Source organism: Canis aureus, chromosome 3 (assembly GCF_053574225.1).
Source record: "Canis aureus isolate CA01 chromosome 3, VMU_Caureus_v.1.0, whole genome shotgun sequence".
NCBI lineage: Eukaryota > Metazoa > Chordata > Mammalia > Carnivora > Canidae > Canis > Canis aureus.
Window position 1 is genome coordinate 78,573,032 of NC_135613.1, and position 18,622 is coordinate 78,591,653.

Below are 18,622 nucleotides of genomic sequence, written 5' to 3' on the forward strand. Positions count from 1 at the left end.
TTGTCACTTATTTCCACTTTCTTACTGAGGAAGTAGTCTGCAGTGACAATGAGAAAGTTGTATTTTCAAGCCACTTCAAAGATGGTATAAATCAGCAAAGGACAGACAGAGCCAGATAATATTAAGTGACAGTTCATAACTATACATGAAACATCTCTTGGGGATTCCAAGAAATACTTGGAATCGCATAGGAGAGTGAGAACCTATGGTACATGGTCTGGGTGAGAAGGGCGAGCACCAGTGACATTTGGAATTTTATTGTGACCTGCTTCATGTTCACAGACTGGTGAGGTCACGAGGAAATTGCGTCCCAACTATTACACGTAATCTTGCATGCAAGATCAAGGGTAGAAGAACTAGTGGAAACCTTGGGCATTTTTTCTATAGTTTATGTATATTGCATTTCAGGCAAAAACATTTCCTACAAAGCTCTTTGTCTAATACTTTGAGAATATGGTATCATCATGGCCAATTCTGTCTGAGAATAATGGTTGTTAACAAAACATTGAATAATACAAATAAAGATTTTAAAAGTGCAGGATGAAGGGGGAGGTTATGATAGAGCAGGGTTATGACCACTGTTTGAGAGTAGTTATATCATAAATGCTTTTAGTCATTTTTAATTTTATGCATTTAATGATTTCACCATTAAATCATTTTACATTCTACATTCTCAGGCATATGGAATGTATTTATAGTAGCTACTTAAATATTCTTTGCTTGGTAATTCCCATCATTTCTGGGTCTGTTTCTGTCGATGACCTCCCTTCTGGTTATGTGTTACAATATCCTACTTCTTTGTTTTGCCTACACATTTTTGTTTGGATGCCGTGTATTTTACTTTGTTAAGTGTTGGAATCGGTTGAATTCTTTTAAGGCATGTTAGACGTTGTTCTCCTTGGCACTTCAGTTACTTGTGGATCAAGTTAATCCTTTCAAATCTCATTTTGAAACTCTTTCAAGAAAAACCTGGGTTTTCTTTTGCTTTTGGCGTAATTTATCCCCATTACTTTATCTTATGCCTCATGTAGTTTCAATTTTCACTGTGGTTGCTAGGAAAAAAAAACTCTGTCCATCCCTTTGTGATCACAAAAAAAATATTTATTTATTTCTCATGGATCCTTTTGCACCTTCAGGTTGTTTTTTTGTTTTTGTTTTATTTTTTTTTAAATGGATGCTTAGCTCTATACTTAGCTGAAGTCTTGAGGATATCCTTCTGCCTATCTCCAGAGTTTTCTTTCTGTGTATGTCTCTCATCCCTGCTCCTCTTCTCTACAAAGACAAGTCACCCACCTTCCCAAACTCTGATCTCTGCTCAATTCAGAGACCCTGCCAGCCTCTGGTTGAATGCTCCAGCCCCATGCTGCCGTCTAGAAACTGCATTTAGGCTGCACCCCAGGGCAGTTGTAGGCTCACTTCAATTCCCTCTTGCAGCAATCGTGATCCTCCACTGCTTGTTATTCAATGTCTGAGGATAGTCGTGGCCTTAGGCTGAGGCAACAGGAGAGCATGAATGACTACTATGATGGGTTACCCAAATGACCAAAGGTGAGGACATCAAGAACATGAAGGAAAGGATAGTTATTGGTGGAAGTTTGTATTACATACAAATAAATAGGAATGTGATGGATGGGGATCTAGGTCATTTGCTCTATTCTTCACACATTATTAAAAATTATACTTTTTCTTTGGCCATTTTTCTACCCAAAGTTAGGTGCTAAGCCTCTTCTTAAGGTTCATTTTGGGCCATCCGTCACAAAGGACTGTGACAATTTTCACCTGGTTGCTATAGGTTCCACTTCTGAATTCATCCATTCATATTTATTAGTATGTAATACAAACTTCTGCCAATAACTATCCTTTCCTTCATGTTCTTGATGTCCTCACCTTTGGTCATTTGGGTAACCCATCAAAGTAGTCATTCATGCTCTCCTGTTGCCTCAGCCTAAGGCCACGACTATCCTCCTCCAATTAGTATTGGAAAAAAGCAAACACATCTCCTCTTAGAAAATATTTTCTAACACACATTTCCTTTATATTCTCATACTGCTTATAATCTCAGCTAACCTGCTTGAAAATATTGATTGTATTTATATTGTTTCTTTATATATTCAGATTATTGTACCTACTTCATTTTGGCTTTTACCCCCCAAATTCTATTAAATATTTTACCAAAGTCATTTGTGACCTGCCTTTCTTATGTTCCTTTTCTCAGCAAATATCTCCACCTTTCACTCAGGTTTGCTTTTTTTTTTTTTAAGTACCTTTTTTTAAAAAAAAATTGAAATGTAATTGACACACAAGTTAGTTTCAGGTACACATCATAGTGACTCTATATTTTTATACATTATGAAATGACAAGTCTAATTACCATCTGCCACCAAATGATATGGAATGTTTCATGAATTTGCATGTTATCCTTCTGCAGGGCCATGCTAATCTTTGCATTGTTCTAATTTTAGTGGTATGTGTAGGTGAAAACTGAAACTCTTGAAATTTTCAAGAATGCCTAATCCAAGAAGCTTAAATGTTCTAACTTTACTGTCTTCCTACAAGTAGTGATGTTTTATTATCTATTATTTCATTTAGAGATGGAGACATTAAGGCTTAGATAAGTTGTGACATGGTCAAAGTCATCTGGAAAACACACTGATTTAGCTGAGATTAGATCTGGGAAACTCTAGATCCTATTTAGGTAATGTTTCATGGTTTAAAGCCTTGAATATACAAGTTGATGGCTTAGATTTTTTTTTTTTTTATGGCTTAGATTTTTTTTTTTCTAGATGTAAGCAGAATTTCCTTCAGTTTGGTACAGTCATTGCTCATCCTGTTGACACAGTCTCAGGTTTCTGGAATGTCAACATGGTACTATATTGATGCAGAATGAATGTATTGAAGATAAGAAACGTTGTGTGATATACTAAACACGAATGTCAAGTTTTCCTTAGTATCAAGGACATGATTCTGTTCATTGTCTCTCTCAACACTTCTTTCACCTTTTCATTTCTTAAGCTATAAATAAAAGGGTTCAGAAGAGGGGTCACCACTGTAATGAGGACAGCAGCTACCTTGTCAAAATCCAGGGAATAGTTCTGACTGGGTCTCACATACACAAAGATGTTGCTCCCATAAGCAATGGACACAACCGTAATGTGAGAAGCACAGGTAGAAAAAGCTTTCTGGCGGCCTTGGGCTGAGGGAATGCGCAGGATGGTAGAGATGATGTAGGTGTAGGACCCAGCTGTGAATGCTAGGGAGCTCAGGATGACGAGGGCAGATAGAAGGAAGTTTATCTGCTCAATGAGGTAAGTGTCTACACAGGCCACTTGCAGAAGAGGGGCAATGTCACAGAAAAAATGATTAATTTCTTTCCTACAATAAGGCAGCCTTGTCACTACAATGGTTGGTACCAACACGGAGAGGAAGGCTCCCACCCAGCAGCCCAGAACCAGCAGGAGGCAGGCCCTGCTGTTCATGATGGTGGTGTAGCGCAGGGGGTTACAGATGGCCACGTAGCGGTCAAAGGACATCACCGCCAAGAGGATAAACTCCACTGTCCCCAGAAAGAAGTAGAAATACGTTTGAGTGATGCAGCCAGCAAAGGATATGGTTTTCTTCTCTCCAAGGAGGCAGGCTAGCAACTTTGGGGTAATGACCGTGGTATATAAAATATCTAGACAGGACAAATTACTGAGGAAAATGTACATTGGAGTTTGCAGGCGATTATCAGTCCATATTAGGAAGATGATGATAATGTTTCCTGTTGCTGTTAGTGTGTAAGTCAGCAAAAGAACCACAAAGAGGAAGATTCGAAGCTCTAAGAGAACAGGGAAGGCAATTAGGGTAAATTCGGTCACTATGCTCCAATTCCCCATGGCTATGGCTACGAGGTGGGCAGGGTCTCCCTTAAGAAGCAAGAAAAGGAAAATCAGCTCAGGACGAAATTTTACAAATATCTGTTGGAAATGTGTTATGGAGAGTGTCTTCCACTGGGAGACGGGTCAACCCTCTATTGGAAAGTCATTATTGGGCATCCTTGGGAAAATCAAAATACCATTTCGACACAACTTTTCCCATAAAACAAGGGAGAAGAGTGAATTAAAAATTTTTTGAAGCTTTCTTCCAGTAATACAGTTCTATTCATTCTCATTAAATGAAATTTCTCTTCTCTTCAGTGCAGCCAGCTTCATTTTCCTGGTTAAAAATGTGGTATGAAAATAAATAAATAAATAAAATAGATAGATAGATAAATAAATAAATAAATAAATAAATAAATAAAATGTGGTATGAAGACCTGACTCACACTTTATTTTTTAAATATTTCATTTATTTATTCATGAGAGACACAGAGAGAGGCGAAGACATAGGCAGAGGGAGAAGAAGGCTCCCTGCGGGGAGCCGGATGCAGGACTTGATCCCAGGACCCTGGGATCACGACCTGAGCTAAAGGCAGATGCCCAACCACTAAGCCACCCAAGCGCCCTCGACCCACACTTTAACTAGAACTATTTTTCTGAAGTTTACAGTTACTGAGAGAGAAATCTTTTTAAATACTTTCCAGCCCTTTCTAGAACAAATTTTCTTCCCTTGGGCACTTGACATTGGTGACCTGCCACGAGTAAGAGATAAAGGTTGATTTCTTTTTTCTGATATTTGGTGATCTCCAGAGTCCATTTTGAGTCTTTTCCTTGCATATATAGATCTATGGAAACAGACCAGAAATATCTGAAAGGAACAATGATTCATGGTTCCTGCTCATCACTTTAGGTGACACATCAAAAGGGCATGGTGCTGCTTATCTTATCTTTAGATTATGCCCTGTGTCCAAAACCTATCTTCTACAAATTCTGTGAAGTATGTAGGCTATACATCATATATCTGGTTGATTATTATTTTTTATTGAAGGATGATTAATCCACAGTGTTTCAAGTATACAACATATTCATTCAATAATCCTATGCATTACTTCGTTTGAGCATGATAAGTGTAGTTACCATGTGTCACCACCATACGTTATTGCAATATTATTGATTATATTCCATATGCTATACTTTTCATCCCTGTAACATATTTATTTTATAACTGGAAATTTGACCCTCTTAATCACATTCCTCCATCACCTCCTCTCTGACAATCACCAGCTTGTTCTCTGTATTTACAAGTCTGTTATTCATTTGTTTTGTTTTTTAGATTCCACATGTAAGTGAAATCATATGGTATTTTTCTTTGTCTCCCTTATGTCTGGCTGATTATTTAAGGGGACGTGATATAATTGTGATAAAATCAGAGAGGTACAGATTATACACAAGAGGGGAAAATAGAGGTAATTTATTTAGCTCACTCCATTTACTTGATTAGTTGAAATCATAAAACTATGCATCAAGATCATCTAGTTATTCTTTATCCTGGTATCTGAGAAATGTTCTTTGGCACAGATATCCCCATTTCAGGTTAAAAGCATCCAGGCTTTAACCTCAATGCTCTTTTTTGGTCTAGATTTTACTTAGCTCATTCTTAACAAATAGAGTTTATACCTCTCAATTTCCATTTCCCATCTCCCTCTCTACCCCTTTTCCAACATAAAAATTTTGCCTTCCTATTTCATTTTTTGTTTCCCACTACAAAAAAAAAAAAAACTTCACATTTTTCAGTGCAAAAAATTAGAATATGCAAATATAAAAAAGAAAATTTTAATCTGTAAGCAAATCTGTTAGAGATACAGGGACAACATTTTGACGAATGTATTTCCAGCCTGTTTCAAAATTAAATTACATACATATGTGTATCTAAAATAAACGATGCTGACATACTATTTTGTAACTGACTTTTCCAATTTTTCTTTTTTTGTATATAATAATCCATGTCAATTACTAGAACTCTGCACACTCATTTTTTTAAATCGGCTTTTTTTTTTTTTTTTTTTTGCAGTACAATTGATATAAAGAGAACTGCACATGAGGGACCTGGTTGGCTCTGTTGGGGAAGAGTGGGACTCGATCTTGGGGTCATGAGTTCAAGTCCCATGTTGTGTGTAGATGTCATTTAAAAATAAAATCTTAAAAACAATAAAGAGGGACATCTGGGTGGCTCAGCAGTTCAGTGTCTGCCTTTGGCTCAGGGTGTGATCCTGGGGTCCTGGAATCGAGTCCCACATCAGACTCCCTGTGAGGAGCCTACTTCTCCCTCTACTTATGTCTCTGCCTCTCTCTCTCTGTGTCTCTCATGAATAAATAAAATCTTAAAAAAATACAACAAAGAACTGTCCATATTTAATACTCATAATTTGATGAATTTTATGTGATTTATGTGCAAGAACATTTACTCAGTCATTATCTATACAGGAAGGAAATGTCGATCATCTAAATTACCAATGCTAATCAACTGGCTAAATATCTCACGGTAGCATGATTGTGTAAAGGAAACTCTAGGAGGTGTTGAGTGTATGTGTTGCCTTAATTTTGGTGATGATATTATGAAGGTGTGTGTGTTCAAACACGTCAAATTATGCCAGCCAGGGACAGCCTGGACTTCAGTATTCTTATCTGAAAAATCAGAATGTTGGACTACACATTCACAAGATCCATTCAATGTCTTAAAGTCCTGCTGCCAGTTAGTTTTCAATTCCCTTTCCCACTTTGAAGATTCTAATCTATGCTCTAGTAAACAAGCTCTCAAATGATCCTATAAATTACTGCACATAAGTGGCTAATCATGAATATCTATACCAGTATAATAGTGTGTGAAATCTCATATGAACTTTCTCTCTGAGGCACTGCGTGTCTGTTTTTTTGTGTGTGTCATCTTGTTATTTCCATGAAGTTGTTCAACAGACAAATGATAGTTCACACTTTCAGATTAAAGTGTTAGATAAATACAACATTCAAGATAAGCTACTGTGAGGTTTAAATTAAATCAAACACGTGACAATATTAAGAGATTCTTGTTAAAAAATTCGTTTGGAAAGGATTGAGATAAATTTAAAGGAGGTGAATAATTAGGGCAAACTGTTTCTTGAATAAATAGCAATAAATTATGGAAAGTTTAATTTGGAACTGAGGAATATTTTTAGTGCACTCTTAACATGAATCCCCCAGATTTGCATCTGATCCCACTAAGAATATGACAGATTTTAGGAGACTATACATGAGAAGATACATTTAACAAGAGTAATGTATTAGTAAATAAAACATAGATGAAAAAGTTTACTTACATTTCACCGATTGTATAGATGATGTAAGATTCTCCAAGCATGTTTTGTACATGTAGACATAGTAAGAGGCTCCAATTGTGATATTATGTGTGCATGAATTTACTCTAAATATTGTACTTTGAAATTTTTCTTTTGCCACTTCTATTTTTATGTCTAGTTCATAGAAATATCTCTTAAAGATAAAATAAAATTTACTGGGTCACTGAACCACCCAACCCCAATATGTGTCCTTGTGATTAGCATCCTCCCCACCATTTACATTCAGCCATGGCTTGGATAATTCAGTGAGGGGGAAATCTCTATCTTGCTTTAGCACTGGCTGAATAAAAAGCTCTTATGTTGAATAGAAAAATCTTTCTTTGTAAATTCCAAATAAAAGCTCATGCTCTGACTTTTCGAACCAAATTTTTTCAAAATGGCAGCCCTTAAATACCTCCATGATCTAGAAATCCCCTTTGCTCCCTAACTTCCCAGTGAGTTCCACACAGAAATGAATCTAGAGTCTGGTTTTGCAGGCAGAGAATGTGGTGGCAAAATATTAAGAGGCTTGAAAAACTTGCAGGCATTAATCAGCTGGATTAGAGTAGATCATCCCTGACTCTATTTGAAAGAATTATCCCAGAAAATCATTGATTCTCTATTCACAGGTATTTTTCCCCTTTCAAGAAGGCTAGTTTTGAGTCTTTGGTTAATTCTCAATCGTTAGAATTATTTAGAAGCCAGGTTGTTTTGGGTATAGAACCTCATACAGTAACTCAGAATTGGCTGATGCAGAATCCTTCTTACATCATTCTTGCCAAGTGACAGCCCAGTGACGGGGACTTAATATAGTTTTTGATGTCTTGTTCCAACTTCACGGTTCCTAGAATATTAAATTTTCCGCTGGAGAGCTTACTAAATGGCCTCGAATACTCTAAATCAGCAGATTAAAAGTGACTTGAATATTTTTTAAAAAGTTATCCTGTTCTTTTTCTCTATAAAGCTTCCTTTCTTATGTAAATTTTCTCTTCTTTTGTAAGTGGATGAACTATGTTTTTTCCTGGGCTTATTTGCCTTAGAGACTTAGAAGAAAATAGCTCCTGGGGATACAGGTCAAAGAAAGTTAATTAATAATATTGTTACAAAAGAATGTTGGTTTGTTTCCTTTTTTTTTTTTTTTTTAGAATGTTGGTTTTGAACTACCTAATCACAATTATGAAGTTTTAGAAGGTGCCAAACAAATCTACTAGGGGTTCCTGGGGGATTTGCTTGGTATTTTGCCTTATTTAAAGGAAAAAATAATACTTAAAAAACTTTTCATCCTTTTTTTAAGTCATTGATCCAATAGAAAATGCTCTCCGACAATAAATATTCTCAAGTTTCAGATGCCATCAACTACCTCTGTCTCCATCAGCATAGCATGTTTTTTAAAAAATATATTACCTTTAAAAAAAAACTTTTATTTAGATTCCTGTTAGTTAACATAAAATATGATAATAGTTTCAGGTGTTACAATATAGTGATTTAACACTTCCACACAACACCTGTTGCTCATCACAACAAATGTGCTCCTGAATTCCCATCACTTATTTTACCGATCCCTCACACACCTCCCCTCTGGGAACCATCAGTTTGTTCTCTAGAGTTGAGTCTGTTTCTTGGTTTGCATTTCTCTCTTTTTTTTCACTTTGCTCAGTTGTTTTGTTTCTTAAATTCCACATATGAATGAAATCATATGGTACTTGTGTTTCTCTGACTGATTTTGCTTAGCATTATATGCTCTAGCTCCATCCATGTTGTTGTAAATGGCAAGATTTAATTATTTTTTATGGCTGAATAATATTCCATTGTATATAAATGTATGTGTGTGTCTGTATATATGCATATATATGCTACATCTTTATTCATCAATTGACACTTGAACTGTGTCATATTTTGACTATTGTAGATAGTCAATGAACATATCTGACAAATATATTAAGTTTTCACTCATATATGGAATAGAGGATAATGGGGAGATACTAGGCAAAGGCACCAAGTTAGTTATAAGATGAATAAGCTCTGGGTATCTTATGTCCAGCACAGTGACTACAGTTAATAGTGCTGAATTGTGTGCTTGAAATTTGCTAACCAGTAGACAGTTTAAACATGCTCACCAAAACAAAAACAAAAACAAAAACAAAAAAAATGGTAACTATATGAGGTGAAGGATGTGTCAATTAATTGATTGTGGTAATCATTTCCCAACATATATATTTATGTCAAATCTTCATGATGTATGTTTTAAATATGTGCAATTTCATTTGTCACAGTTATACATCAAATAAGCTTAAAAAATAAAAAAAATATAATACATTAGGTTATTCCATCAACATGCACTAGACTGGCTAAAATTAAAAAGACTGACAATGCCAAGCATTATTAAGGATGTGGGACTGTGAGAGTCTGATATATTGCCAATACAAATGAAAATGATACAATGACTCTGGAGAGCATCTTGATAGTTTTTATAATTAGACATATTCTTATCATTTAAACATAGTAATCCCACTTCTCAGAATGTATCTAAGAGAAGTGAAAACAAATATTCATGTAAAAACATGAACTCAGGGTGCCTGGGTGGCTCAGTGGTTGAGTGTCTGCCTTTGGCTCAGTTCGTGATCCTGGAGTCCTGGGATCCAGACCTATACTGGGCTCCTTGCAGGGAGCCTGCTTCTCCCTCTGCCTATGTCTTTGCCCCTCTCTCTCTGGGTCTCTCATGAAAAATAAATAAAATCTTAAAAAAAATTAAAAGCATGAACTGTTCTTAGAGGCTTTATTCATAATGGCCAATACTGAAAACAACTCAAGTATCCATCATCTGATGAATAAACCAACTGTGATACATCTTCACAATCTATGTTATAGATAATCCTTCATAAACAAAGGAAGAAATAACTGATACCTGAAACACCTGGGATTAATCTCAAGGTATCTGTTTAAGTGAAAGAAAACAAACACAAAAGACTACATGCAGTAAGACTGCATTTATATAAAATTTTAGAAAATTCAAATTATCCTGACAAACACCTCAGTAGTTATCAGGGGCTGAGTTGGGGAGAGGAGAGCATTTTCTGCAACAGGGCACAGTTCCTAAGATGATGGAAATATTATAAACCATCACAGTGGTGCTGGGGGCTACCTGAATGGATTCATGTGTCGAACCTCAACCGACTGTATACTTAAATTGTGTATTATGTGTACATTGTACACTAATGAAATGGATTTAAAATGGGTACAGAGACATATAAATCTATGTAAATAATCTGTTTGGAAAACAGCTTAAAGCTTATTTTAATACATTATGATCATTTCAGAAAAAAACAAGTTTTAAGTTTTCTGAGTTTCTAGTTCTCTGAGGCTTCAAAGCAGATAAGTTTCTCTTTGTTTATTTTTAAAATAGATTTTATTTATTTATTCATGAGAGACAGAGAGGGAGAGAGAGAGAGGCAGAGACATAGGCAAGAGGGAGAAATAGGCTCCCTGCGGAGAAACTGATGTGGGACTTGATTCCAGGACTCAGGGATCATGCCTTGAACCCAAAGCAAACACTCAACCACTGAGCCACCCAGGTGTCCCTCTAAATTTCTCTTTAAATAAATAAAATAAACAACGAAGAGAGTGTCCCAGGAGACCCTAACTTTATAACTACTATTAGTTACTTTCAATCTAATATTCTGTGATTGCAATAATAATAATTAACCTTTTCTTATGCCATAGTCCCAGGTGCCATTGTAAACCAAATCTCTGAAGGGGAACACAAAAATCTCATTAAATTTCAGAGTTCATCCCATTGTAATCACCTTAATATAGGCAGGGTAGTGTTATTATCTGAAGAGAGTAAATAAAGGCGGTTATATGTAAAATCAAGTCACAGTATACCTGATAAATGAACAGGGGTGACCCGGGTAAATAAAATTCTCACCAAGGGTGAGAGTTTAGACAGATGTTTCAGGGAATGCAAAAATGAATTCTTCTTACAATCAGGATGGATCCACAGAAGAAATGGAAATTCACTGAATAGATAGGAAGTCACATTCCCACAACTAAAAAAAGAAAAAAACCCAGCTGAGATTTGGGAAGTCCAGGCCACTTTTGGCAGAGATCCAAAATAGAAGTCAGAGGACCTGCTCTAGATTCAGGTGTGTGACTGATGCATTCACCACCAACCCCCCCCTCCCCCATTCTATCCCTCTTGACAAGAATGTGCTTCAGAATCCATAGGACTTGAAACTCTGAGGAATATCCTCAGGTTGACATACACTGGATGTGTCACATGAAAGATGACAAGATAATATAACACTAAGACTCATTCCTAGTGTAAATAGAGACTTAGCTTTTCCTGTGGAAATACAAAAAGAATGGAGAAAAATCCACAGAGGTAATGAAGAAGGACAATTTCTCATTCAGAGGAAGAAGGATAGAGCACTGAAGCCAAAACTGAACAACCATTTGGTGTGGTTTTGATTAGCTACTCATGGGGAACGGTCTCAGGTGAAAACTGAGATTTTCACACAATTCAAGGCTGAAGCATCACAGAATTGAAAGAATAACAGAGGGAATGCAGCAGGAAAAACAGCCAGCATTCCAGTTTCCTCGCATACTCGAATAGAGAAAATACCAACTGTGCCACAATCAGTATAATGTGAGTATACTTTATTATGCAATTATCCATATTTATATGTTAAACAGTCCGAGTCTCCCTAAATTTGTTTACATGTATAGTTTATGAATTAAAGTGTAATTATGGCTGTCCCTGAAATGACAGTGATGGCAGCTGTCAAGTATGATAGCTTTACTGTAAGTATGTAAATGAAAGTCCTTAATGTACTTTGGTTGCAATTAAATTTTGTCACGTTTTACTGACAGCGGCAAAGATCCCAAATTATCTCTTATCCCCACCCCCACCACATCTTAGTCCTTTTTTGTTCCTCCTTCCCCATCTCAATGCTCTTAACAAACATGTACCGAACACTAAGTATACATACATCATGGTATATAGAGGCCCGAGCTGACGACCTCAATCTGCCACTGTCGTTATCTGCATTTTACAAAGCAGATGGTTAAGACAGGATGCTTAGGAGTCTCATTAAAGATCCAAAGCTATAAGTGGCCAAAGGAGAAAAAAAACATAGGTTCTCTGATTCCAAATCTGCTATGATTTTTCCATTAGTCCACATTTTTCTGACTAAATCTGGAATCTTGAAATGTGCCATTTATTGCTACTTTTCAAGGATCCACAAATGGTAACGAAGAATAATCTTCCCGCAAAATGAAAGCCTTAACTTGGCAAGGTTACAGTTAAATCCTTAGACACAGATTGTCATAATCCAGAACCTTTTCCCCTGGACAGGGTGGGCTGTAGAGAGGTCATCTGGAGAAGACCAACACAAAGCCAGCTTGCTCTCCAGGATCATGAAGTTAAGAGACTCTCCAAAGACAACAATGTTGCATCTCTAGTTCTTCTCAGAGTTTATTTGACCCAAATACAGCAGAATAGAAAGCTTTCGATGCCATTTTTCCCATTCATATGTGACCCAATGACAACCATGGAAAACGGTAACTGTATTTGTCTTCAACTATCTTGGAATCTTGCTGAAAAATGGCACAGTGCTTCTGCAGATCCCATCTTGTCTAACTTTTACAACACCGGGAAGGAATCAAGCTCCTATCAGGACAATCAGAAACTGAATACCCAAGAAGAAAAATGGAGGACTTTAGGGAAGTTGGGAAACAACTGGCTAGACAAATGGAAGCAACACTGGAATAGATGGCAGGCAGCTGCATGAGAATCCACATTCGTCTGCCTTAACACCTGCTAGTCTCTAGTATGGTCAGTAAGGAAGGTGGGAGAGGGGAAAATGAAAGGGAATTTCAAAGCATTTCCACTTGTCCACATATCATGCTCTATTCTATTTTTATGTTAGAGGTCCTTTGATAACTTTTAAAAAGTTATTTTATTTGTTTGACAGAGAGAGAGAGAGAGAGAGCATAAGCAGATGGAGCAGCAGGCAGAGGGAGAGAGAGAAGCAGGCTCCCTGTGGAGCAGGAAGCCCAATGCCGGGCTCAATCCCAGGAGCCTGGGATTATGACCTGAGGTAAAGGCAGCTGCTTAACCAACTGAGCCACCCAGGGGCCCCGAGGTCCTTTGGTAACTTAAAAGCAATTTATTTTTGAAATAAATAAAGATGAATAAAAAAAGAGCAACTATAAGGATCAGAAAAAGTCACAGGAAACTTTTCAAATGGAGGTCCATTCAGAAAAAAAAAAAAATGTCTTTAAGGTAAAAAATGGCTTCTGGGAGTTACTTTTCCCTACAGAGATCGTGAGGAAAGTGATCTCTTTACAAAATGAACTTGGTGGGCTCCAAACCTACAGGGATCCTAGCTCAGGTTCACAAATTGGTCATTTGAACTTAAAATTAAAGGATTAGTCACAAAATAAAACACCAAAAGAAAGAGCTTCAACTGAATTTTACAGACGTACAGATGTTCACCAAAGTTGAGCAGTATTCCAAGAGCAGCATTTCAACTACTATTAAGAACCTGATGTTCAAATTGCTGAAAAGAACATAAGACATAAGAGACCTATTTAAGAGAACATGTAGGAATTCCCAGTTGGGGAATGGGAGGGGAAAGATTTGTTATTCCTTTGGACGCTGCCATACACACTACATTGCAAAGGACAATGATCATTTTCTCAAAAGACGTTTTCAAATATATGAAATAGATTATGAAAATTATGAACCATACATCATGCACCTACTTGCTCTGTGACAGAGTAAACATCAAAAACTCTTTACCAGTATAAGCAATAAGAAAAACCTATGCAGCCTCATGAGAGATCAATTATTATTACATCCAAACAATGTGGGTACAACCAGATATCACATTGAGACTCAACACAATCCCAATAACAAATGCAGGTCAAATGCAGGTCAGGTTCCCTTTCATTGGACCCTCTTGGCCAGTCTCAGGTTTCTGCTCTTTTTTTTTTTTAAGTTTATTCATTTTTTATTTAAATTTAATTAATTAACATATAATGTATTATTAGTTTCAGAGTAGAAGTCAGTGATTCATCAGTCTTATATAATATCCCGTGCTATTTCAGCAAGAATGCTCCTTAATGCCCATCACCCAGTTACTCCATCTCCCAACCTGCTCCCATCCAGCAACCCTCAGTTTGTTTTATATGTTTAAAAATCTCATGTGGTTTGTCTTCCTCTCTGATTTTGTCTTGTTTTATTTTTCCTCTCTTCCCCTATGATCTTCTATTTTGTTTCTTAAATTCCACATATGGTGAGACCATATGCTATTTGTCTTTACCTGACTGACCTACTTCACTTAGCATGATACCCTCTAGTTCCATCCATGTTATTGTAAATGGCAAGATTTAATATTTTTTGATGATGAGTAGTATTCCATTGTGTATATATATATATACATATACATATATGTACATATATACATACATACCTTGTGTTTTTTTAAAAGATTTTATTTATCTATTCATGAGAGATACCAGAGAGAGAGAGGCAGAGACATAGGCAGAGGGAGAAGTAAGCTCCATTCAGGGAGCCTGATGTGGGACTCTATCCTGGGACTCCAGGATCACGCCCTGGGCCGAAGACAGGTGCTAAACTGCTGAGCCACCCAGGGATCCCTTATACCACGTGTTCTTATCCATTAATCTGTCAATGGACATCTGGGCTCTTTCCATATTTGGCTATCATGGACATTGCTGGTATAAAAATTGAGGTGCAGGTGCCCCTTTAGATCACTACATTTGTATCTTTGAGGCAAATACCCAGTATGCAATTGTTGGGTCATAGAGTACTCTATTTTCAACTTTTTGAGGAATCTCCATACTGTTTACATTCCCACCAAGAGGGTTCCCCTTTCTTCGTATCCTTGCCAACATCTGTTGTTTCCTGATTTGTTAATTTCAACTATTCTGACTGGTGTGAGGTGGTATCTCATTGTAGTTCTGATTTGTATTGCCCTGATGCCGAGTGGTGTTGAGCATTTTTTCACTTGTCTGTTGGCCATTTGGAGAAATGTCTGTTCATGTCTTCTGTTCACTGGATTGTTTGTTCTTTGGGTGTTGAATTTGATAAGTTCTTTATATATTTTGGATATTAGCCCTTTATCTAATAAGACATTTGCAAATATCTCCTCCCATTATGTTGGTTGTCTTTTGGTTCTGTGGATTGTTCCCTTTGTTGTGCAAAAGCTTTTTATCTTAATGAAATCCCAGTAGTTCATTTTTGCCTTTGTTTCCCTTGCCTTTGAAGACGTGTCTATCATGATATTGAATGGCCAAGGTCACAGATATTGCTGCCTGTGTTCTCCTCTAGGATTTTGATGGATTTCTGTCTCACATTTAGGTCTCTCACTGATTTTTTGAGTCTATTTTTGTATATGGTGTAAGGAAATGGTCCAGTTTCATTCTTCTGCATGTGGCTGTCCAATTTCCCTAACATCATCTGTTGAAGAGACTGTCTTTTTTCCATTGATGTTCTTTCCTGCTTTGTCAAACAATAGTTGACCATAGAGTTGAGGGTCTATTCTTGGGTTCTCTATTCTGTTCCATTGGTCTATGTGTCTGTTTCTGTGGCAGTACCACATTGTCTTGATGATTACAACTTTGTAATAGAGCTTGAAATCTGGAATTGTCATGCCACCAGCTTTGGTTTTCTTTTTTCAACATTCCTTTGGCTATTTGGGGTCTTTTCTGGTTCCATATAAGTTTTAGGATTATTTGTTTCAGCTTTGTGAAAAATTGATATAAAATTGTCAAAATTGATATAATTGTATTGAACGTATGAATTGCTCTGGGTAGCATGCACATATTAACAAGATTTGTTCTTCCAATCCATGAATGTGGAATGTTTTCCCATTTCTTTGTGTCTTCTTCAACTTCTTTCATGAGTGTTCTATAGTTTTCTGAGTACAGATCCTTTACCCTTTTGGTTAGGTTTATTCCTAGGTATCTTAAGGGTTTTGTAAACCCATTTGATCCCATTTGTAAATGGAATCAATTCCTTAATTTCTCTTTCTCTTGTCTCATTGTTAGTGTATAGAAATGCGATTGATATTTGTGCATTGATTTTGTATCCTGCCACTTTGCTGAATTCCTAAATGAGTTCTAGCAATTTTGGGGTGGAGTCTTTTGGGTTTTCCACATAAAGTATCATATCATTTGCAAAGAGTAAGAATTTGACTTCTTTTCTGATTCAGATGTCTTTTATTTTTTTTGTTGTCTGATTGCTGAGGCTAGGACTTCTAGTACTATGTTGAACAGCAGTGGTGAGAGTGGGCATCCCTGTAATATTCCTGACCTTAAGGGAAAAGCTCTCAGTTTTTCCCCATTAAGAATGATATTGACTGTGGGCTTTCCATATATGGTTTTTATGAAATGTTTTGTAAAGATTGTATTTATTTATTCATAAGAGACACAGAGAGAGGCAGAGACATAGGCAGAGGGAGAAGCAGGCTCCCTGTGGGGAGCCTGATGCAAGACTCGATCTCAGGACCCTAGGATCACAACCTGAGCCAAAGGCAGATGCTCAACCACTGAGCTACCCAGGCACCCTGGTTTTACACTGTAAAGTGTTTTAATCAAGAAAGGATGCTGTATATTGTCAAATGCTTTCTCTGTGTCTATTGAGAGGATCATATGGTTCTTGTCCTTCCTTTTATTAATGAAGTGTTTCACATTGATTGTTTTGCGGATGTTGAACCACCCTTGCAGCCCAGGAATTAATTCCACTTGGTCATGGTGAATCATTTTTTTAATGGACCGTTGGATCCTCTTGCTTAGTATTTTGGTGAGAATTTTTTACATCCATGTTCATCAGGGATATTGGTCTGTAATTCTCCCTTTTGTTGGGGTCGAGGTCTTGTTTGGGATCAAGGTAATGTTGACCCCATAAAAAGAGTTTGTAAGTTTTCCTTCCATTTCTATTTTTTTTGAAATAGCTTCAGAAGAATAGGTATTAGTTCTTTAAATGTTTGGTAGAATTCCCCTGGGAAGCCATCTAGCCCTGGGCTTTTATTTGTTGGGAGATTTTTTGTTTACTGCTTCAATTTCCTTGCAGGTTTTCTATTTCTCCCTGTTTCAGTTTTGGTAGTTTACATGTCTCTAAAAATGCATCCATTTCTTCCAGATTGCCTATTTGTAACATATAGTTGCTCATAATATGTTCTTATAATTGTTTGTATTCCTTTGGTGTTGTGACCTTTCCCCTTTCATTCATGATTTAATTTATTTGGCTCCTTTCTCTTTTCTTGGTAATATGTCTGGCCAGGGGCTTATCAATATTATTCTTTCAAAGAACCATCTTCTAGTTTTGTTGATATGTTCTACTATTCTTTCGGTTTTTATTTCATTGATTTCTGCTCTAATCTTGATTATTTCTCTTCTCCTGCTATGTTTAGGGTTTATTTGCTGTTCTGTCTCCAGATCTTTTAGGTGTGTGAGGTTATGTATTTGAGACCTTTCTTGTTTTTTGAGAAAGGCTTACATTGCTATATATTTCTCTCTTAGGACCACCTTTGCTGCATCCCAAAGGTTTTGAATGATTGTGTTTTCATTTTCATTTGTGCCCATGAATTTTTCAAATTCTTTTTTAGCTTCCCAGTTGACCCATTCATTCTTTCATAGGTTGCTCTTTAGCTTCTATGCATTTGAGTTCTTTCCAAATTTCCTCTTTTTTGATTGAGTTTCAGCAAAGCATTATGGTCTAAAAATATGCAGGCAATGATCCCAATCATTTGGTACTAGTTAAGACCTGATTTGTGACCCAGTATGTGATCTATTCTGGAGAATATTCCACATGCCCTTGAGAAGAATGTATTCTGTTGCTTTAGGATGGAATGTTCTGAATATATCTGTGAAGTCCATGTGGTCCAGTGTGTCACTCAAAGCCCTTGTTTCCTTGTCGATCTTCTACTTAGATTATCTGTCCATTGTAGTGAGTGAGGTATTAAAGTCCCCCACTATTATTGTATTATTATTGATGTGCTTCTTTAATTTTCTTATTAGTTGGTTTATATAATTGACTGCTCCCATGTTAGAGACATAAATATTTACAATTTTTAGGTCTTCTTATTAGATAAACCCTTTAATTATGATACAGTGTCCTTCCTCATCTCTTATTACAGTCTTTGGTTTAAAACCTAATCTGTCTGATAGAAGGATTGCCGTGTCTGCTTTCTTTTGATGTCTATTAGCATGATAAATGGTTTTCCACCCCCTCAGTTTAAATCTGGAGGTGTCTTTGGGTCTAAAATGAGTCTCTTGCAGACAGCATATTGATGAGTCTTGCTTTTTTACGCCAATCTGATATCCTGTGTCTTTTGATTTCTGCATTTAGTACACTTATATTCAGAG

The 18,622-nt window shown here is 36.7% G+C and overlaps 1 protein-coding gene and 1 pseudogene across 1 annotated transcript; both read right to left on the reverse strand.

Annotated features, from left to right (window-relative positions):
* Positions 1-2,383: 2,383 nt before the first annotated feature.
* LOC144311610 (U6 spliceosomal RNA) lies at positions 2,384-2,483 on the reverse strand (annotated as a pseudogene).
* A 450-nt stretch (positions 2,484-2,933) lies between these two features.
* On the reverse strand, positions 2,934-3,875 carry OR6M1 (olfactory receptor family 6 subfamily M member 1). The gene has a single exon (XM_077884757.1). It carries the CDS (start codon positions 3,873-3,875, stop codon positions 2,934-2,936), a length of 942 nt encoding a protein of 313 aa, XP_077740883.1.
* Positions 3,876-18,622: the final 14,747 nt, after the last annotated feature.

Excerpts from the sequence above, each read along its gene's own strand:
- OR6M1 (XM_077884757.1), bottom strand. The coding sequence starts at position 3,875 with ATGGGGAATTGGAGCATAGTGACCGAATTTACCCTAATTGCCTTCCCT.